Raw genomic sequence first — 24,333 nt, forward strand, 5'->3', positions numbered from 1 at the left:
TCTCATTTTTCTGAGGTATACTCAAATGGGGGAAGGGATGCTGTTTCTGTCTGACTCTTACAAGGCAAAAATTTTTTAGACATGATGAAAAAGGACATATTTCAATGCTAAAAAACCACAATGCAATTCAAATAAAGTTACAATGGTTATGAATATCTGTGCACCAAATAACACAGCAACAACACTATAGAACACAAACTATAGGAGGTTCAAAGAGGCACAGATAAAACACGTTAAAAATAAGGTACTTTAACATGCCACTCTCAGGTCAAGGACAGATAAAGAGAAAAAAATAAGTAAAGATCTTGAAGACTCAATCAACTTACCCAATAAGGTAGAAAACCTAAAGATACATGTCAGATGATTTTTGCAACTTTTCATTGTTTTTAATTATTTCAAAATTAGGCTACCAAAAAATGAGAAAATAAGAAGAAAAATAGGAGTAGAAGAGGGATGAACAGTCAGCAAAATGTCAGAAGTAATGCTGGTGAGTTACTATTTTCCCCTCTGCCTTTCCTAAAACATTGTTAAGTCATCTTGAGTGTTAAACAAAACATCTTTTTAATTGTAAAAGAACTTATTTTTAGTTTAGAAAAGTCTGAAAACATGTGCCCCCAATGGAAACCACACCGAGAAGTCACAAAATGGAGCTGATGTGATGATCTACAAGTCAAGAAGCTGGTCTGGTTGAGGAAAGCCCTTCTAGCAGGTTCCATGCCCCTCAGGAGAGGCACAGGTGGCAGCAGGCACCGGGCTTCAGCTGCTTCAAGGGTGAAACCTGTAAACTATATGAACATAAGGGCATATCTGGATCATGGCAGACATACTCTTTGGGGCATGGTGCAGCTGTCTCTCATGTGTGACATCACACTCCCTCTCCTGCAGAAAGTCACCATGAGTCCACACTCCTAGTCCATAATCTCCTCATATTGCCTTCCTATAAACCCAGAAACCGGCAGAAGGCTGAACACCAAAGCAGAATTCCCAAAGCTTTTCGTCACAACTATCTCATCACTGATGACCCAAATCACAGACTCCATGAGGACAGTGTCTTTGCCCAGCATCATGGCACCTAGGTAACCCTTTGGGCCCATGTGCAGCCTCTCCGGCGTCATGCCTCGCCTCCTGCCACTCACTTCCACCTTGGGAGATCACTTCCGTGTCCAAACTTTTTTTTTTTTTAAACAAAAACATTCTGCCTTTTGGCTGAACTAATCTTTGTTAGAGGCCCATGGAATAAAGGAAAGAAAGATTGCCAGAGAGGTGTACATATAATTTGACTCCTTAAACCAAGAGATAATCCCAAGATTTTTGAGGAGGATAAACAAAAAGCACTCATGCAAAGAAGTAAAATGTGACAGATATATGATGAGACTGGTTCAATACCCAGGGGCCTGTGTTCATAGTTACTGTGTCGCTGGGCAAAACCAGCTACCATTTTATTTTAAAATGAAAAGAAAATGCATTTTGCCTGTCTCACTGAGCAAATGATTCCAGCTTAGCGGACCCAGCCCAGAGGCACTGCACTCAGAGCTTTCTCCATCCATCTTTTTAGAAAAGAAGCTACCAAGGTGAAGCTGCAATGAAGAAAATGGGGCAAAGCAAATGACAATGGGTGCACAGCTGAAGTAATTTATCACGACGGTACTTACTTTACGGTAATATATTTGATATCTGTTCTCCCACCCACCACTGACATGAACATGCAGGAAGAGAGAATACACCCGTTTGAAGCTTGTGTTTTATCCCCTTTAAGCAAACAAGAATGGTTGTAGTGTATATATACTCCATTTTACCACAAAGGATTGTTCTGGCAAAATGTACACTCCTTTATACTTCAGGAAACAAAGCAGACAAGCACTAAACAGCATTAAACACACCCAGAGTGCTGACTATAAGCGCTGTATGAATTTTCTTGCAAAAAAAAAAAAGCTTCTTAAAGAAATGTGTGAATAAATATAATATTATTTCTGAACAGTTAAGGAAAGGTTTACAAACAATAGTGTTCAGTCATTTGCAAACCTGAACCATTTTCTGTAACTCTTACGAATTTTATTGAACCTGTTTTCCTATGAAAATGGTCATTGTTTCTCAGTTCTCAGTTCTGTCTTTTTCAAATAATCGTGCTTTTTGAAATTGGTCCTTCATTTTGGGGCTGGATTTTGCTTTTGCAGTTTCTAAAATACATCAGTCAATTTTTTACTTTGGAGAATACGTGGCATTCAAGCTATGGTAGGTTGACCTCGGTAGCTAAAAAAATCCAATTGTTTAAAAATTGAGCTCATTTTTCATGAGACACAAGCCATGAACAGTGTGATCAAATGGGGGTTGACGTCCTGCAATTCTAACTTATTTTACTTGAAAAAACACAAGGCATGGTTCTCCTCTGACCTCATTATTAGTTTTTTTCTTATCTATGTGGACTTCATGCTGTAGATATTTGAGCAGAAAATGATCTAAAATAATAATTATCAATTTTTAATCAGGAAATATATGTTACACTATCCCCAAGCATGTAATTTTTAAAAATTTTATCACTCACATGTACTGTTACTGCCTTTTTTTGTTAGTACAGCTATCCACCAGATCTCTGAATTGTAGAACAAATTTATTATTAGCTAAATAATTTTCCTGGTTCATAAATACTGATGGGTAGAACCAGCTTTACAAATCTAAATTTACTTGGATTGTGATTACTCCAATGTAACGGGTCAAATGCACTTACCCCCTCATCATTTTCAGCTCACTGCTTAGGTCCACTGTAAGGAGGCGGAGAGCGTGAAAATAAGATGCTCTCCATTTTCAGTCGTACCAATATGGCAGTATGGCCACCTTAGGCTATGATCACCTCTGGTCTAAAAGGCACTGTCCTACTGTTGCCAAAGAAAGTTTAATCAAACCCTCATGCAGCCCATTAAGCTGTGACCAGTACTAATGTTCTTTGCTGAAACAGCATTACTAGTTTTCACTAAGATCCATCATCTCATTAGTGACCCAATTTCCAAAGTCACCAAGCAAAGGAAATTTCTCTTAAGAAACCTGAGAAGTAAAATCTCTAAAACTGTTACGCGTTTGCTACTACATTAGGAAAGTTCACAGTACCTAAAATAGCCACCACCTCATCATCCTGGATGACTTCCAAGGATCCCGACACCACAAAGCAGAGGGCATCCACGCTTTCCCCAGCGTGGTAAATGAGGTCCCCGGGAGCACAGTGAATAGTCTGGAACTCTACCGCCAAGGCGCGCAGACACCCATCGCTGGCCAATCGAAAAGCAGGATGCTCATTAAAAACCTTCCGGTTTAGATGAACACAGATATCAGCTCTCATGTCCTTGGGACAGATGGAGAGGACCTGAAGAAAGTGAGAGATGAATAAGTGAGAAGAAAAGAGAAAGGGACTATTTCAGAAAAAAAGGTCATCCAACAAATATTTATTGACTATGACATAGTCTGCAAAACACTGTACTGAGGAAGAAGGTAACAAGATACAGCTCTGCTCTGAAAGAGCTAATAAACCAGTGGGATGGACTGATGAGCATATGGACTATTACAATACAGCACCATGTAGTAAAGCTTCGAGGAGGGTATGGATCTCACCATAGTAAGGACACAGTAAAGATGGCCAGGAACAGTCTCAGAAAAAAATTTAATATAATGTCATCCAAAGGAAACTAAAATAAGTCATTGACATTCGTTTTAGACTAGTTGCTGTTTTAGAATTTTTCATAACTAAAGCAAAATTCAGGATAATGGACTTTACTACACATTGGAGGTGGCTTCATGTCAACAATTTATAAGACAAAAGAATCAACAAAAGTACCCTTGCAACTTGACATGCAACCTCACATGGCTGATACAACTCGACATGTTTTCTTCACTCTGAAATGTTTTCATTTTACTAATGAATTCATGTTCAGGGAGTAAACAGGGTATTCACCAGCCTTCTGTAGGGCTTGGGTAACCAGCAATGTCAACGCTGGCAAGGTGGGCACATCACGTTGCATGGCAGTCCTTGCTCATTCCAGTCTTTGATTCCTAAAGCCTACTGAGAGCAACAGCAGAATTCAAGCTCTAAGCATCCCGCAGAGGAGGGAACACATGGCAGAGTCACACTTAGAGAGACAGGGTGGAGAGCTTTTATTCCCTGTAGCGTTCAGATAGCGCAACTAAAGACCCAGATTAAAATGGACATTATCAGCACATTACCATCACAACATCATCAAGCAAGATATGATTACAGAACTTAGAACAGTCCATTTTAAAGATCCATGTGTAAACTCACTTAGAATCCCCTCTCAATCCTCTTGGTAAACCATTCCTTATAATCAAAAATGTATTTCTTTGATAGAAATTCAATCCCTCAAGCTAAAGTCTAAGTTAATTTTTCCTTGTTAAGTTATACTGATAGTATTTTAATATAACATAGTTTTCTTTCCTCTACCAATTGCATTTTAACCTTTAAAAAATTTCCTAAGGCTTGGAATACCCCCAGACTATTTTATTTGGGGCTTACTATCAATGAAAAGCTGGTTTCTTTCGTGTATAGAAGACAAGCCCATCATAAATGTTAAGACCATTCATTAAATTATGCTCTCAGTATTTGTTCCCTTAACCTTTCCTAGTACTATGATACTACCTCACATCACTTGAGCATCTCTGGGGTTTTTTGTTTTTTGTTTTTTCCATACTCTTTTGAATTCTTACAGGCAGTAGTGACAAGCTCACCTATCCTTCCGAAAAATTTCATCTTTGAGGAGGGAATTCCTCACATGGCTATAAGAAGCAATTGGCACTTTCTTTCTAGATCAGTTATTTTCCGTAATGATACTATGTTCTCTTTACTATATTACCCTTTAGTGACTTCTGACAATATCAGCCATTCAGTAGGCGCGTATTGAGCTTCCACTACGGGGCATGCCACTGCCTTAAATTCCTGCCAACTAGAAGGGTAAATCAGATGCTGTCTTTGCTTTGGGGGAGCCAACCATGAAGTAGGGTGAGGTAGGCATGTAAAGAGACAATTATAATACAGTGAGAAAAGTGCTATGACAGGGGCATGACCAGGGTGACATAGGAGCATGTGCTGCCTAGAAGTCATTTACTACTTAGAGGTACCATGAAAGGTCAGCCTCCAGAGGACATAGGTCAGGGTGAACATCTATCACGTACTACCTCTGTAACCTAAGGGAAGTTATTTAATCTCTCTAAACCTCATCTGTGAAATGGGATGACAAGTGTTTATTTCATAGGCTCATTGTAGGAATTAAATGAAAGGACTTGAGTTTAGCCCAATTTAGCCTCACATAATGCAAAGGCTAAAGAAAACTAGCTTTTATTCTCTCTAATGAACATGACTATTCCTACAAAGTTTACTGTTTGTTCAGCCCTCTAAAGATGCAGGTTTTTTTCTTTCCATTTTCCACTACTGCCTGAATTCTGCATCTTGGCTGTTTGATGAGTTTCCAGGCAGAATTAAGTAAGTATTTCAGCATGATCCTGAATATATTTCAAGCTCTAGCTAATGTTAATATTTTTCTCAGGTTGGAAATGAAATTGGTGCTAGGAAAGCAAAAAACATAAAAACAATTCAAAAATACATACACACACATGTAAACATTTATACTGAATAGTTTAACGGGAAAATGGGTAATTCTATTTCTATTCCATTTACCTTACGGAATTTTCATTGTTTTAAATTCATTTTGGTAAAATTAGTCATTTTAAGCCCTTTTAATAATTTCTTTCAAGATTCATGCTGCAAATGAAATCTTCTAGTATTAGCAATATTCTCTGTTTAGTGATATATCAAAAGAGGATTTTTATTACATTTTAAGAACACTTTTCCTTTTCTTCACTTTTCTTATGACATTGACTCATTCATTATTTTGATTCATGTTATACACTAAAGTCCAGATGTCATAAAGTGACAAACTAAAACTAAGTGTTAAAATAGACCAAAGTCACGCTTAGTGGCAAACTCCTTCCCAATTTCTAAATAGAGCATGTGCTCTCTCACAATGTGTCTGTCATCGAAATACGAGTATAGTATTATATTCTTCTGTTAATGAAAGCCCTAATTAAGTGTCTTAGGCAAGGCAAAATTTAGTTTTAAGTGATAAAATTATCATTTGAGATGATTCTCACACCTGGCCAATTGGTCCCAATTTCAATGCACTCTGCCTTGAATATCATATCCAATCTCTTGTGGGTATGTTCCCTAATGGGTATCTCATAGTTATAAACAAATAAAATTACATTTCAGTAGAATATATTCAGTTAAAAATGACTTCTTTTATTCATCTCCAGAGTTGATTATTTAACCACTCTACATGTCAGGATAGTAATAAATTAAAGTAGATTCTTAATTAAGACAATCAAGTTTTCTCTTTGGAAGAACTATGGCTGTACATAAGGGATCATTTTTAGAATTCTGCAAACCAAGTGTGAAAAAAAAAAAAGAAAGAAAAAAAAAACCGCCATGGTCTGAAAAAGAAAACTTTTTTGAGTATATGTGATACCAGCTCCATTAAACCCACAATCAAGAGGTGTCTTCACAGGTATCCCTTAGGCTCCAAAGATCTAGCTTCAACATTCAGACTAGAGAACTCTTAGTAAAACACAAATACAGTCATATTATCTCACTTTCTTAAAAACCTAAAGGCTTGCTCCCCCACCAGATTAATCTCAAGTTCTAAGTAAGCATACAAGGCTCTTTATGATGGGAGCTCCCTGCAGCCACACCCCTTACTACCTTCCTTCAACCCTGCACTCCAGTCTCATGAGATTCCTCTAAAGTTGCCCTGCTCTCTCCTGGGTATTTGCCTTTGCATGTGTTGTTCCCTTTGACTAGCATATTCCATCATCTCCTTCTCTGCCTACTTATTCAGCCATCAAAACAGACCAACCTCCCCCTTCAGTCTCTCTCTCTGCCATAAATGCAATTTATGGCAACAGCTCTATCATCAAATTTGGTACTGTATACTAAAGGGAAATGAGAGTCAGAGGTGTTGTGTTCTGTATTTTTTAAATAGTAGCACACAATAGTAACATTACATTATCGCAGAGTTGAAAGGACTCTATTCTAAAGATTTCAAGCTTTTATTCACAGCAATAAAATGACTTTACTTTTTTAATGAAATCTTGCCTTATGCCCAGTACGGATAGTAGATACAAGCAGGTTATGCTGGGTGAGACTCTGATGGGAAGGAAGACTCCTAGGCAGGGGTCCAAAGGACACATTTAATCATTCCTTTACCTCATGCTCTAGTTATGGGCTAGTTACATGCTGGCTTCTACACAGGCCCTCCAGCTCCATGAGCAAAATCTCTCATGGTGCCAGTCTCCCTGGAGCTTCCAGTCAGGAACACTTTGAAAAATTACCGTTCCTAGTTGGCTAGAGTCATAGGAAAAAGGTTTATCCTCTCTCTTATTCATGCTTTGAATATACTTTATTTTTTATTTTTTTAACGGAGGTGCTGGGGATTGAACCCAGGACCTCATATATGCTAAGCATGTTTGCTACCACTGAGCTATACCCACGCCCCCGAATATACTTTAAAATGTATTTTTATCACTCATTATATAAAGCATGGGAAATCAAAAAACCATAAAGAAGAAAATAAAACTTCTTCATTATTTACACGTTTATATAAATACATATACCATTTTCACAAAACCTGAATCTCTAAAGTTTTCACACTATAATCACCCACTGTCATATTGCGATCATTTCCCATGCCACGAAATACTGATTTCAAAATGTAATTTGAATCAATGCATAATATTTCCTAATATAATTATAACACAATTAACTTAACCATTGCATTATAACTGGATGTTGAGATTTTTGAATTTCCCTTTCATAAATCAAGTCATAACAAGTAACTTGTGTATATATATATAAGACTGTCTAAGGATAGAGGTTTTAGAAGTAAAATTAGTGAGCAAAGTATAAAAAAAATTTTTAAGGCTCTTGCCAAATTGCTTCCCAGAAAATTTGTACCAAATTATATTTTGACTGGCAGTGTATGAGAATATCTTACATGATTTTAATAATCTCTCTCTGAAATCTCCCACTTGCATTTGAAATGAAACAAACAGCAGTTTCACCTGAAACAGAAGAACTGTGTAGTGTAATGAGACAGAGGCTGGAGAGCTGCAGTCTTAGTGGAGGCAGTCTCCTACCACTGCTCCCTAGTCCAGTGACCACTAGATCACTGATCTAGACTGATCACTTCTGGGGGGGTGTAGCTCAAGTGATAGAGTGCATGCTTGGCATGCACAAGGTCCTAGGTTCAACCCCCAGTATCTCCCCTAAAAATAAATAATAAATCTAATTGCCTCCCCCCACCTCCCAAAAAACCCGAACAGACTGATCACTTCTAATCAATCTATAACACATTTCTAATATGAAATGGGGTTAATGGGGACTATTTTAAGTGTCTGAAGGTAGTGAACTACACAAGGCTCTCTCTTGAGGTTTCTTACTGCTCTAAAATAAATTATTTTACTGATTACCTACAAAATCCTCTACCAGGAATAATATAGTATCGGCTATGTTTAATAATAATTGATAAGTGAAGATGATCCCCCAGTTTTCTCTCAGGACAATGGAATAAATGCACCGATGACATTTTGTTAGGCACTGAAGTCATCGTTCACATTCTTCAAAATTCCTGTTTTCTTTGATGCAATTAAGTTATGCACTGCTAATTAACCTCCACTTACCAATCCAATCAGATTGGTATTATGTTAGTGAAAATCAGTGGGAAAAGTCAGGCAGATGGCATTAGCACATAGAACGTTTTTACAATCCTTCCTGGGAATGAGGAGCTCAGGACTGCCAACAAATGAAGGAGAGTACTCCACAGGAATTCAATTCTCATTCATTTTATGGGAAGAAAAGAAAGCTCACCTTATTACAGATTTTTTTAAAGTATAGACAGACAGCCAAGGGAGAGCTGCTATCTGGATGTTAACTCTGCCAATTACTGGGGGTATCAAAACCTCTAGAGAATTAACTCAGGAACAATGTAATGAAATAAAACCAAAGCAAATTAACTTCCATCATTTAAAACTAAAAGGTCATATTTAGCAACAGAAGACTGCTATAACTAGTGAGAGATCATAGGCTAAAATTGATAGCTTTCATTTTACACATAAATTTCCTATGACTAGACTTCATATATAAAAGTGAGACCTAAGTTGTTTGTTAAAAAAAAATACAGAAAACCAATTCTAGCAAGTTTTCATGGTCTTGCTTTTCTAGTAAAGTGAGCAGTGAAAAGAAACAAATAGCAATTTCTACCAATCTTTTAACTTGTTAAAGCTGCTGTCTGGGGCTACTAACTTTCCACAGGTAGGACTCTGATGAAATTTAGAGCTTCTACTATTCTCCATTCTCTGTCTCATGTCTGCACTTTTACATGTGCATATATTTGACTAACTAAGAATACTTTTATGTATGTGAAAATATTTTCAAAAAGTTTATTTTTAATGTAATTTGATTAATTATCCAGAAAAGTGTAAGCCATCTTATAAGCAATCTGGTCATGATCTTTTGATAGTCATCCATGACAAACGATGTTCCTAGTGTCTATAAAAGAATGAGTTCCTCTCATATACTGTGGGTGAAAGTGAATCAATACTTCCATTACCTGGCTATAATGGCAAAAGCTGAATATATATACTGTGTGTGTGTGTGTGTGTGTGTGTGTACACACCTTAAGACCCAACAATTAAACATCTAGGTATACACCCAACAGAAATATGTACATACCAAACCACACAAACAAGAGTGTAGCAGCATTATTCACAATAGCTCCAAACTAAAAATTGCCCAACGATCCATAAACATCAAAGTAGATAAATACATTATGGCTATTCACACAGTGGACTGCTATTCAGCAGTAAGAATGAAAGAAGAAACACAAACAAATAACATAGATACATCTCAACAATATAACATTGGTTGAAAAAGAGCCTGACACACAAGAGTATTCTCTACCCTAATTTCACTTAAAGTTCAACAATTGGCAAAATCAGTACATGAAGTTCTTGAAGCCAAGATACAGGTTACTTTGGAGGGGCAAAGTTGATTAACACCTGGAAAGAACATGGGAGGGTTTCTGGTAATGGGATTTGGGGTACTGGCAAGACACATGTGTTCATTTTGTGAAAATTTATCAAGCTGTACACTTATAATTCTCTCATTTTTCAATATATGTTTTATTACAGTTTTAAAAGTTTACTTTAAAACCACACACGCGCACAAACAGTAACTATGTGAGAATAACAGATATGTTAATTAGCTGGGCTGTAGTAATAATTTTACTATGTATATGTAATCAAATCATCATGATGTGTACCTTAAATATATATAATTTTAATTTTTTAAAAAGTTACTTTCAAACAGATAGGTACTATCCAAAGAAAATAAATGGAACAGAAATTGGAGCTGCCAAATCAGTAGTAACAATTATTCCCAGAATGATTGTGATTATGAAAGCTTATGTCTCCACCTACTATTCTTCCAACAGACAGAGCACACCAAAACTCCTAAAGATATGCATCAGGTCTTTTTAAAATTATTTGTGTTATTTATTTATGCAATTAAATATAAACTATAGAAAGTAAAGGTAGTCAAAAGAAGTCATGGAGTAGTAAATGAAATAAAAGATATGTGGGTTGGCTATTTATATTGCTTCTAATTGCAAAAAGAATTTACCTTATAATTCGATTGTATAAGAGACTATATATACATATGTGTGCCAATATATGTGTATATACCTATATATGTGTATATATACACTATTGTATATGTATATATACATATATGTGTGGCAGATAGATAAAATCAAGCATATGTAAAACAGCATCTAGAAAGCTGTCTTGAAAAGATTGGGAAATTATTAAGCAGAAAAATTAAATGAAATAAAATGCCAACATTTGAACAATTGAGATCACACTGAAATATTTTTTCACAACTCTAACACTCACATATAGATTATAGATACAGTGTATATCTCAGTGTATATATATATGTAAGATGACTATGTACTTAAACCAGAAACCTTTCAAGGAACACTAAGCTCTTTCACTCACTCTCTCAATATGCTGACATTTATCAGACTAGACCCTGATCAATATGTTCTTATTGAGTAAAGCCTGTTGTGTTATTATTTATAGTTGAAATAGGATAGCAGTATTAAACATAGCTTCCTCATAAATTAGACCCTTCACTACAGTAAAGCATCTCAGGAATTCAGCTCTTCTGGACCAGTGGAACAGAAAAAGTGTATAGTTATTCGAATATTTATATGCTTAAGTATTCTTCCTAGATATTCTATGGAAGTACTTCATGTATAAGTAAATTATAAGAAACAACATATAGACTATAATAAATGTAATTTAAGAAACATGTATAATAAAAATAATTTTAAAAGTTAAGAAAATGAAATGTAAGCCTTAGAGTGAAAGAAGATATTTGTAACATATGTATCTTACAAAGAAGTCACATTCAAGATACATGAAAAACTTCTACAATCAATAGGGAAAAGGTAGGCAACCTAATTTAAAAAAAAATAATAAAGCTTAGACAATTTACAAAAAAAGATTAAGTGGTTTTATGATTTTTAAAGGTGTTAAAAACTTAAAGTACAGGGAAATGTACATTAAACCCATGATTAGATACCAATACACACACAACACAATAGCTAACTGCAAAAGGCTGACAATACACCAGATCCTCAAGAACACAGGGAGCAACAGGCACTATCATATATTCTAGTGGGAACGTCAAAGAGTACAACCATTTTTCAAGACTTTGACAACTTCCAATAAAACTAAACTCCTACCAATACTACAACACAACAGTTTCATTCCTATGAACATACACTAGAGACATGTGTAAATACGTTTGTTAAAAGACACATACAAGAATTTCATGGCATCTTTATTCATAATAGCCAAACTGTAGAAGCAACCCTAATGTCCATGAGCCACAGAATGAATGGATAACTTTTGGTATATCCATATAATTGAAAACTCTGTATATACTATATAATTCCACTTATATGAAGTTTTCCATCAAAATAGTGGTTACAGGAAACAACTCAAATGCCCATCAACTGATGAATGGATGAACAAATGTGGTAAATTCATACAACAGAATATTATTCAGTCCTTAAAAAGAAATGAATTATTGATACATGCTAAACATGGATGAACCTTGAAAACATGCTAAGCAAAAGAAACTAGTCACAAAAGACCACATATCACATGATTCCACTTATATGAAACGTCCAGTGTTAGCAACTGTATAGATGGAGACAGTAGATTAGTCCTCTCCAAGGGCTGGGGGGAGAGGAGAGCAGAAAGTTACTGATAATGGGGATGAAGTTTCTCTTTCGGGCAATAAAAATGTTCTGGAGAGTGGTGATGGTTACACGATCTTGTGAATCTGCTAAAAACTACTGAATTGTACATTTTAAAATGATGAAGTTTATGACATGTGAATTATATCTCAGCTCTTAGAACAGTGCTTACTTCAGAGCTGGGGGCAGCAATTGCCTGGCCATGGCATGGGATGAGCCTTCTGGGGTGATAAAAAATGTTTTTATCTTGATCTAGGTAGCAGTTACATGGTATGTACATACATAAAAATGTATTGATCTTTATGCCTAAGATTTGTATATGTTATGTATATGTACGTGTGCGTGTGTGTGGGTGGGGAGTATCCTTCTATGATACAATAGTGCATGGACAATCATTACTATCACCATTCTACAATCACTAAAAATATTAGCATTAGGCATATTTGGTTAGAATTAAGTTGCTCTACTTATGGAAGAGAACAGGAGACAGAGCCACCAAATTTCATTCAATAATTACATAGTACTGGTATGGAGTGTCTTTTATATGTAAAACATATATAGGAGGTAGCATTAATAGTTACAGTTTTGGCATGCAGGTTGCTTGCCTACCTAACCAGGAAAATAAGACAAACTTAGTAGTCAGTCAGAGTTACAGGGAAAGGCTAGCATGTTGCAAAAAAGGAAGTCAACTTTTGGAGAAATAATAGGCAGCAGCTCAGAGGAGGGTATAATTAAGGAATGCTGGGAGAAAGGTGAGCTGGTTCACAAAGGCCAAGCCAGAGTGAGAATTTGGCCATTTTATAATTAATCAACTTTATGATTGCAAAACCTCTTTTTTCACTTCATGTAGTTGAAACAGCTTTTCTTAAATGATTAGTACATCACAGTGAATTTCTATCATTAAATGTAGTGTCTATTATCTTAATTAAGTTTGCATCCATGCTGTTGATAAGACCTGAAAACACAACAGTGAATACTGCTAGCTATTTCATTGTTTACTTAATAGTATACATGTTGTCATGGTGACTGAACTAGTTCAATGTTTTTAGGACCAAAAATAAATAAACTTTTCTTTTTTGCCCATTTAGAAGCACAGGGGAAATACACATTTTTTTTTAAGTTTCAGAAATTCCTTCAAAACTTATTAGTATTCTACAATATCCTGGACCAAATTATCATCTTTTTGATATAGCATGTTATGTTATATTAAAGGGACTCTGGGGAAGTAAACCCTAAATGAGTTTTGGTTTATGTATTACTTACATTGATACTTGTCACCAATGTCTTAATTGCTGAGAAACTAGACACGTCAGTAATCAAACATGTTGCAATTTTCATTATCCAGAAAAACAGCCATGAATACAAGAGCAGATAAAACTGTCCATGAATAGGAGAAAAGACTGTCACAAGCATGTGAGGTCTACATGTCACAGAAGCCCTCAGACGTCACTTGATCCCTCATTGACCCCTCCCAGAGTCCCAGATACTGCAAACATGATCTAGTTTCTGCCCATGGCAGATCAAAGACAGCAGATTGTTGGAAATTTTGCTGGAGGTGAGTGAGCTGACTGTGGGGAAAAGCAATAGATAAGAGCCTAGTGCCAAAGAAATATTCAAAAAACTAAAACATATGCTGAACGTATGGAAATTAAAATTTAAAAACATAGTATCATTTTTATTTATAAAATAAAATAAGTGTAAATCTAACAAAACACAGACAGGATTTGCATCCTGAAAATTACAAAATGCTGATGAAAGAAAATAAGTACCACTTAAATTAATGGAGAGAGATACCATATTAGTGAATTGGAAGACCCAACATAGGAAATATGTCAGTTCTCCCCAAATTGATTTATAAGTTTAATGCAATTTCTAACTAAGTTCCAGCAAGGTTTTTTTTTTTTGTAGACATAGACAAGCTTATTCTAAAATTTCAATGGACAGGTGTAAGAGCTAGAATAGGTAAGGGCACTGAAAAAAGAACAAAGTAGTAGGAATCACTCTATTCAATGTTATAACACACTATCTAGTTATAATAATCAAGACAGTATGATTTGGCAGAGGAAAGACAGTCTTTCCAACAAATGGTACTGGAAAAACTGGACATTCATTGGCAAAAAAATTTTTAAAGCCAAGCTTCAATGTAAATCTTACATCTTATATAAAAATTAACTCAAGATGCATCATGGACTTAAATATAAAATGTAAGACTACAAAACTTGATGAGAATGAAAAGACAAACTATAAAGTGGGGAAAAAACACTTGCAAATCACATATCCAACAAGGGACAAACATCTAAAATATGACAGTCTCAAAATTCAACATTTAAAAAAAAAGACAATTAGAAAACAGGCAAAAGACATGAAAAAAAGTCTTATTGAAGAGAATATACAAGTGGAAAATATGTTCCACATTATTAGCCATAAATTAAACCCACAATGTGATTATCACTGCCCACTTAAATAAAAAATAGTGATAACCCCAAATAATGCGAGGATACAGAGAAACTAGGTTGTTCATATACTGCCGGGGAGTATACAAAATTGTATGCTCACCATTACCATATGACCCAGCAATTACACTCTTGGGCCTTCATCCCAGAGAAATGAAAATTAATGTCCACACAAAACCCTGTTCATGAATGTTTATAGCAGTTCTATTTGTAACAGCCCCAAATGGAAACAAAACAAATTTTCTTCAATGGGTGAACAGTTGAACAAACTGTAGTACATCAATGCCACAGAATACCATTCAGCAATAAAAAGAACAAACTAGTGATACGTGCAATAATTTGGATGGCTCTCAAGGGAGTCACGCTCAACGAATAAAGCTAATCTCAAAAGTTTACGTGGTTCTATTTGTATAGCATTCTTGAAACGATAATGTTAAAGAGCTAGAGAATAGATTAGTGGCTGCCTGGATTTAGGAGGGAGGTGGCTGCGGCAGTGAAAGCTTAACACAAGGGATCCTGGAGACGGAACTGTTCTGTACTCGACTGTGGTGGTGGTTACATGAACCTATGCTTGTGATAGAATTTTTTGGTGTAGAACCAAACACACACATACACACACAGAGAATTTAGCGTGTGTAAAACTGAGTAAGGTTGATGATTCAGATCAATGTCAATTTCCTACTTACGAGGGAAACAGGGTGAAAAGTAGATAGAACCTCTCTGTTATTTCTTACAACTGCATATGAATCTACAACTATCTCAAAATCAAAAGTATTTTTAAAAAGAATGCTAAAAGTTTTGGATTAACTAAAACTAAAAGCTCTTGCCCTCCTTTTTGAGGAAGGGACAAATATTCCTCCAAACAACCAGAGCCCCTAGAACATCAACTAACAGAGCACTGCGTTCAGTGCCATGAACACACTTCTGTCAAGCGTTACTTTTCATAAATCCAAAAATACCTGAGAACACACCTCAGTAAGAGAACTATCTGTATGCTCTGGATTTACATGCCACTGCTTAGCTGGAAAATTAGCTTAAACTCATCAAGACAACTACAGTTTGTCCCTCTGCTTCAGGGTAAACTGAATGCCAAACCTCTGACCTGAGGCATTAGCCTCTGGCACAAAGCCAAAGGCTTTCGCCCAAAAAATTTTGCTCTGGGAAATCAACTTGTAATCTTGTAATTTATAACACAGCTCTCTATAAAAATATTCCACTTTAATCTTCTTAAACGCTTAGACACTTCAAAACTGTACTGAAAAATCTCATTTAGACAGTTGGTCCTTGGTTTAAACCTGAACAAAATCTTTATGCTATTATTATTTTTTTTCATTTAATGAATCCTTTAATAATACGAGCTTTGCAAATTGTAACTAATCTAATAAACTGAGAAAGCAGTATCCAAGACAAGGGAATAACTCCATCCTTGCCTAAATTCACAGAGGTTTTCAGAGTACTCTAAAACAGTTCTATCAGTGCTTGCTATTCATTTGCTCATTGACTGACGGTCCCTATGAATCCCAGAAACATGCTGTGTCTTTCAGGTACAGACAAAAATATATATATACATAGCCACTACCTCCAGAAGCTTCTAGTCTACTGGTTGAGTAACAATTTTAACAACAACTACACTCCTTTATCAGCGAGATACGAGCAACATTCTGGGAAGGCCCAAGTACCTGAGTGACTTAAAAGTTATCTTGCCTTGGATGGTCAGCAGCCTGATGCCTATTTGTGAAATCACAGTATCTAATATTTCAGAGGAGCAGCAAACCAAATATCCTTCTAGGGTTCAAACACCACTAGGCAGGGATTTCAATGTTGTTTTCTTAGATTTAACTGGTTCAGACTTTGAAATAGAAAATGACGCAAACATTTAAATCCTTAAGAAAATTATACAATGCAAGGCTTATTATTTCCATTGTATTTCCATTATTTCATAGTCTGGTACCTTGAAAGCCCTCTTGCTCTTTCTATAACACAGAGTTTTTATATACCTGTTGGCCGTTTGTATGTCTTTTGTGCAGAAATATCTATTTGAGTCCTTTGCCCATTTTTTAATTGGGTTATTTGGTTTTTTACTATTAAGCTGTGTGAGTTCCTTATATATTTTGGATATAAACCGCTCATCAGATATGGGATTTGCAAATATTTTCTCCCATTCTGTAAGTTGCCTTTTCACTGTTAATTGCTTTCTTTGCCATGCAGAGGCTTTTTAGTTTGATGTAGTCCACTTGGTCTATTTTTGCTTTTGATGCTTGTGCTTTTGGTGTCATATCCAAGAAATCAGTGCGAAGACTCAAACATAAGACCCGAAACTCTAAATCTTCTAAAAGAAAACACAGAGGAAAGCTTCTTGACATTGGTCTTGGCAATGTCTTAATTCATTTTGAGTTGATTTTTTGTATGGTGTAAGATAAAGACCTAATTTTCATTCTTTTGTTTGTGAATGTTCAGTTTTCCCAGCTCCATCTGTTGAAGAGACTACCCTCTCCCCATTGTGAATTCTTGACAGTCTTGTCAAAGATCAGTTGATGACATATGTGTGAGTTTAATTCTGGGCTCTCTATTCTATTCCACGGTTTATGCCTGTCTTTACACCTGTCCCATACTATTATAATTACTTCAGATTTGTATTTCTGTAACTGGGAAGTGCGATGTCTCCAGTTCTGCTCTTTCTCAACATTGTTTTGGCTATTTGAGGTCCTTTGTGGTTCCATATGCATTTTAAGATACATATTTTTCTATTTATGTAAAAAGTGACACATATTTAAGTAAAAGCTTTCTCATATTTTAAGTCTTAAAGGCCAAAATTGATTGATACGGTGGGAAGGAGAGATCAAATTGAACTTTTTCCCCATTGATCCCAATATCATTCATTGAATGGTCTTGCCCTTCCCACTGATGTGTATTTGCCTATCTCTGTCATATATAATGTCTTCCCATATGCTTGGGGCTATTTTTAGATTCATTAACTTGTGCCATTACCATATGTTAATTTGATTATTCCTGTGCCAAAATCACACTCATAATTACTACACATTACTCCTCCTCCCTCCAATGTTGCATCTGTTTCCACTACACTATCAAGTCTACCAATATGCTCTGTGTTGAAAAATCCAAGTGGGATTTCTCACATTTTATTTTATTTATTTTTTAGAAGACTTCAAGATAATCATTCATTTTCTCTCTTGAGTTCCATAAAAAAGGAAAAGAATATTTTATGACATATAAAAATATCTGAAATTCAAATTAATGTGTCTATAAATAAGCTCTCATTAGGATACAGCAATGTTCATTATTAGCATGTTGTCTCTGGCTCTTTTCATGCTATAATGGCAAAGCTGAGTAGGCAAAGTTGGCAAAGTCCAAATTATGTACTATCTGATCCTTCATACTAAAAGTTTGCTGATTCCCGATCTTAAGCAATACACTCTACTGCTTGCAAACTAAAAGGCTTCCATGACAAAGTCCTTTTTGGATTTAACACCAAAAGAACATATGTAAGAACATATATAAGTTTTTTCCTTTAATAGACATTTCTCTTTTTAATTCAGCTGCCAGGAAAATCAAAAGTTCAGTATCACCAAGTTCAGTAAAAATGGCACTCCAGGTGGCTGGACACTTCTGCTGCATTCAACCCTTCACTTGTATGTGTATGTGGAAGTGTTCATGCATGTCTGTTGTACTGCCCTGTTTTATATCAATTTTAATTTTATGAGAAGTCTATAGTTTTTTGTAAAAGTCAATATGAATATGATGAACATAAGGATAAATTGTATTTAGCATATAGTTAGCATATATATAGCATATTTGGTATGCTATTTTAAGAAGTTATCCTTAAAACTGTAATAACCAAACTGCCTTTCTCTACTGTGGGATTTGGAATTATGGGATTAAACAAGTAAATGTCTAAATTTGTGTAGGAGGAGGTATAAAGCTCCTTGTGATGAAAGTATTTTCCTAATTTATGTAATAAATGATGTTCTTACACATACTTTAAGGAAAATATTATATTCTGAAAGTCTTTTCTAAAGATTCTTCTTAAATAATTGTCCAGGAAAGTACAAGCCTCAGTCAACTGGAAAGTTTACTTCAGTGAAATAACCCATGCTTTGACACTAACATTCTTGCATACTGTGGCCAATAGAGAAAGGAGGTATATTAAGATTAAGTGATAATATCAGGTCACATATTTTATTAGTTAGTAAGTAAAGGTCATGACATTAAGATTTTGGTTTTTCTCTCAGCTGTTTTGAATGTTCTATAAAATACTTGGTCAAAAAGAACCAATTAGACTGGAGTTTTTGGTTTGTTTGCTTGTTTGTTTTGGTTTTGAATATTTTGTTTTGTCTTACTTTTGAACCATTTACAATAGCCCTCAGAAAGCCAAATAAATGAAACTCTCCCCTTGTAGGTTTGTAGGGAGATTTCATTACAAGAACTTTCTTAAAATCAGTTAAAGATAAATTTAATGTCAAGAATATTAGCTCTAGTATTCTACCAAATTTTGATTACAGAATTAGGCCTTTTTCTTTTGACAGTCGTAAGTTTGATGGCAGCACCACTATTGACATATTCATTCAGTAATTTCTTATAGTGGTGCTGGGTATTTGTTGGCTTAAGAACTGATGGCTTTCTAACATTTGCTCATTAAAATATTAAGTTCTTAAGAGAACTTTAGTTCTTAAAGGAATTTAAGAAAATAAAATTTATATATATTTTGAAAGGTTACATACTAAACACTTGCACAAATGAAAGCAACTTTTCTTAACCCCCAATACCTATAAGAGTATAAGAAACTTTTTTTAAATAGTGAAAAACCCTAACATTAATCTAATATTCATCCCAAGTTAGGCAGCATAAGTTTACTAAAATTCCAATTTTTATTGTCCATGGGTATAATTATACTGAATTCAATTTAGTAAAATTACATACTGCTTATTGATTACTAGAAACAAAAACAACAATTTTCATAACCATGTCATTATTTGGCTTCGAGTATTTACAAGGTAGTAATCAAAGATCACATCATTATAACATGTTCATAAGGATTCAGAGATGTCAACATATCACAGCGCACAGTAGGTTTAGGAACAGTGCACTTAACCATTCTCAATGCAGGTAGAACCATCCTTCTCTACGTTAAGAAAGAATATCAAAGTTAAAAAAAAAAAACTCCTCTTGTACCTTGAATGCTAACACGTCATAATTATTTAGATTCTTATTAGGAAATTACAAAATATTAATTATTCATGCAATCATTTTTCTCTGTCTCCCCCACTAAATTGTACGTTTCATGAGACAAAGACCTTGCCAATTTTGTTTGCAGTGTCATCTCCAGTGTCTGACATAGTGTCTGCAACACAACAGGTTCAGATTAAATGATGCAGGACAAAGAGCATGGAATTTGGAGTCTGAACTCTAGCAACCAGAATCAGACCCTGACTCTGCCATTACATTCACTTAATGTGTGTTCTGTTACCCCCTGATTCTTGGTCTTCATTCTTTCAGGTGCCCCAGGCCTGAAGGCCAAGGGCCTCTTGATGTAATTACAAAACATCAGCAGCTGATCAAAGAAAGTGGAAATTGATTTGATCACTCTGCTTCTTGGAGTCCTGTGGGGCAGGCACCATTCACCATTGTCACTCCAGAGACCAGAACAATGTCTGGAATGTGGATACGGGGTTAATCAACATTCATTATTAAATACTGGAAAAAGAAACACACCTTTTAACACCAACCAATACATCAATATGCCTCTAAATATTTATGAATTCTTGACTAAACTTCCTCTCAGGTCTTCGCTTTCATCATAGAGAATTTCATCTCCATTTAAAAAGAATTTTCCGTTTTTCCTTTAACCGTACAATATTTTATTACAAAGTTAATAAGCCATTATTAAATCAAAATCCTTCTAACAGAACATTTAAATGACAATGAAGTGTTATCATGAAGAATAAAGAGGATTTTGGGGTTGGGGATTTGGTTTTATTTGCTTCCTTACCCTATGGAAGGATGGTTCTTAACAGTCTTGAGGATGGCTGGATAAATTACTTACTTCTAATCATACTGAGCTACGTGATTTATTGAAGTATATGAATCATTGAAAATACACTAAAATTACACAATCATTGATTTTATTACTCTACAAGGTACTCTGAAGCCAAGTAATAATGGTCAGATTAAATGGGGAAAGTCTCCTTGGAGATACTGGCATTTTAAATTGTACCATTAGACCAGAGGGATCCTAACTGAAACAACGGGTGTAACTTGGTGTCTGGGCTGGGTTGTCTCTCTTCTGACAGTGACAGGTTTCCCCTAAGAAGGCTGGTTCCCATTAATCTCATTTACTGTCAAGCTAAAGTTTGATACAAGGGTTATAATACTAAACAGTTAATTTTAGACTCTCTTCTGATTTCTCCTATGTGATAAAAGGAAATTACTAATATTTCTCACAAAATCTTCCCAAATATACATTTAAATTTTAATCTTAGAAATGGAAAGATCACTAAACATAATACCCTCCAAGTCAATCCACGTTGTTACAAATATGTGGAATCTAAAAAAATAAAACAAACTAGTGAATACAACAGAAAAGAAACAGACAGAGAACTTACTAGTGGTGATAAGTGGAGAGAGGGAAGAAGGGGCAAGACACGGATAGAGAATTAAGAGGCACAAACTATTATATATAAAATAAATAAGAACATATTGTACAGCACAAGGAATATAGCCAATATTTTATAATAACTACAAATGGAATATAACCTTTAAAAATTGTGAATTAGTATACTGTACATCTGAAACGTATATAATGTTGTACATCAACCATACCTAAATTTTAAAAAAATTTTTTAAAGAAATGGAAAGCTCCTGAAAGAATATATATTCTGAGACCAAGTGAGTTTAAGTGACTGGCCATCCAGCTGGAATACGGCGACTAGACAGGGAGCCTAGCTGACTAGAACTCAAGTCTTCTTACTGCTGCTGATCTAGCGTTTTGCTCCTCATAGTCACCTACACTACCTCCAGTTTGCACTCCAACTGTGGAAACTCTGATCTTCACATTGGCTTCTAGGGGTAGACTCCTAACTCTGCATTAGAAGACCTATATCCAAGATCTTTAATTCTCATGAGCCCATCATATCTCATCTGAGCAACCTATACAAGTTTTCAGATGGCCTCTGCTGTACGGCTTAATTCTGAGATGAGGACAGTGCAATTCAATCCAAAACTAATGAGATTTATCTGGGGAGTAAGGGAAGATGATAAGTGGGAAGGGTAGGGAGACTTTATTTGGAAAAATAACACATGAAAAAATAGGAACAATTAAGATGTGATAAGGAGATAGTTGTCTACTAGGTAATAAAACGCAACCAGAGGCAAAGTGGCTAAAAGCATTGCCTCTGTAACGTAGTTCTGCGCAGAATCTAAGTTTCATTACTTGTGACCTAAGGCAAGTCATTTAATCTCAAGATTGTTTTGGCTACTCAGGGTCTTTTGTGTTTTCATACAAATGTTTAATTTTTTTTGTTCTAGTTCTGCGGAAAATGCCCTTGATATTTTAACATGGACTGCAGTGAATCTGTAGCTTGCCCTGGATAGTATGGTCACTTCAGTAAAATTAATTCCTCCAGCCCTCCCACTCCTGGACTATAGCTAGCAAATGATTCCTTAGTCTCTTCCTCAGTGGCTAGTGACAGAGTGGTGAGAAAATGAAATACAAATTAGCCCACTCTAACGCAGTAAACTAATTATAACACAGTGCATAAAAAGAATGCACTTATAATTATTCCTAGATAAGAGGTTTGAGTCATTCAGGTTTTAACTTAGTTATACAATGTCTCCCTATCCTTACTGGAGAAAAGTAATACTGCCTGCTACCCGACACACACAAAGTTTACTGGTAATTATATTAGCTAACAATAATGTAAAGCTTGCATCGGAGCACTTTAAACCATGCCAAAAGCCAGGATATACTATATATACAACAGATGCTCCAAATTGCTATCACAGAAAATCCTACTTAAAATTCCTATCTACTTATAATGTTTGTAATAAATCCTTGAGTGTTATTTTATTTCTGAAACATGCAAGGAAAAATATAATTGAGGTTTCAGATAATGCCTGCAGGTCAGCTAGAAAAGAGAAATGTCAGTAAGTCTGAATGTCTACCCTGTAATTTTTCAGTAGGTAACAACTGAGAAGCACATGTGGACATGAATAGCTAAGTTTTCTCACCATAGCTAGAAAAGCCAGTTTTCAGATATTTAGGACATGATGCTTCCACACAACAGGCTGAAGAAGAGTTTCCTATAATAAAAGACTAGCCATGGTCTTTTTTGCTCAACAAGCTGTTTCCTTAAAGACCACAGGAAAAACATGCCAGTTGTCCCATGGCCTGGCCTGGCCCAGCCCCATCAGGGATTCTGAGTCCTCATAATATTTTTAGGTTGGTATTCGTTCTGTTACCTTGGAAAAACCAGTTAGTTTTATGTGTAAAACTACACAGTACTTAGATGTACGAATAAAAATTAGGAGGAAATAATTACTGAATTATTACTGAATTTCATTCTATAATTTTTATACAGTATGTCTTGAATATATATGTCTGAGTTGTAAACAAGTTATGATACATAACAGTACTCTAAATCATTCAGGTGCAGTTACGTAATTTTAGTGCCAGGACCTGTCAGTTCATTTGGTATTACGTTCTGTCTGTATCCTTTTCTGGCAGGGAGTTAACTTCCCCCTGAAGCAGATAGATCGCTGCTTTTTTAAATATTTCAAATACTTCAGTTAATCTGTCATACCTCTCCTCAAAGTCTTCAATTAGCCAAATTAAATATTCATATTTCCTTTAACTGTTCATTTTATAACAAGATTTCCAGAACTTTATGCCATCATGATTTTCTTCTGGTAAGTGTGCTGCCATTTGATAATATTTCTTTTAAAATATCCAGCTGGAAGCTGAACATAATATATTATCTATGATCTGATTAACATGGACTATATTGGGAAGATTATTACCTCTCCTGATACTCAAAGACAAAAGTTCTATTAATACATTCTAAGACTGATTCAGTTTCATTTCACTATCTGCAGGGTATGCACTTACATGGCATATTTAACCATGTGGAGCTCTTCCTGGAAGGCTATTGCCTTCACTCTTGGGTTCAGCTGTACATTGCCATAGGAACTTCTTGAAATATTTAAATATTGAACCAAGATAATGATGTCATGAATGTATAAGGACGTCATCTCTTGTTTTTCACATTTAGGAATACAAAGAAATATTTAGACAGGCTTTTCTAAATTAATAAAAGATATGTATAAAAGTAAACTGATTCAAAGAAAGTTACTTTAACTTGTAGGAAAAATATATATTGCCTACTATATTTGGAAGAAGTACAGTGCTTCTGTGATAGGTTTGGTTTAAAAATAATCAATTTCTTTACGTTCTAAATGCATAATTCTGCCTGAATGCTTTGCATAATTCT

General features: G+C 35.3%; 1 protein-coding gene across 7 annotated transcripts in view; it reads right to left on the minus strand.

The window, feature by feature from the left end:
* The window catches only part of KCNH5 (potassium voltage-gated channel subfamily H member 5), a 333,981-nt gene that overhangs the window by 63,411 nt on the left and 246,237 nt on the right, over positions 1 to 24,333 (minus strand). For all 7 annotated transcript variants that reach the window (XM_072963183.1, XM_072963182.1, XM_072963181.1 and 4 more), the window contains one exon: positions 3,103 to 3,355. In XM_072963183.1, the coding sequence (XP_072819284.1) occupies positions 3,103 to 3,355 (253 nt within the window). The remainder of the gene's footprint in view (positions 1 to 3,102; positions 3,356 to 24,333) is intronic.

This window comes from Vicugna pacos, chromosome 6 (assembly GCF_048564905.1).
Source record: "Vicugna pacos chromosome 6, VicPac4, whole genome shotgun sequence".
In the NCBI taxonomy this organism is placed as follows: domain Eukaryota; kingdom Metazoa; phylum Chordata; class Mammalia; order Artiodactyla; family Camelidae; genus Vicugna; species Vicugna pacos.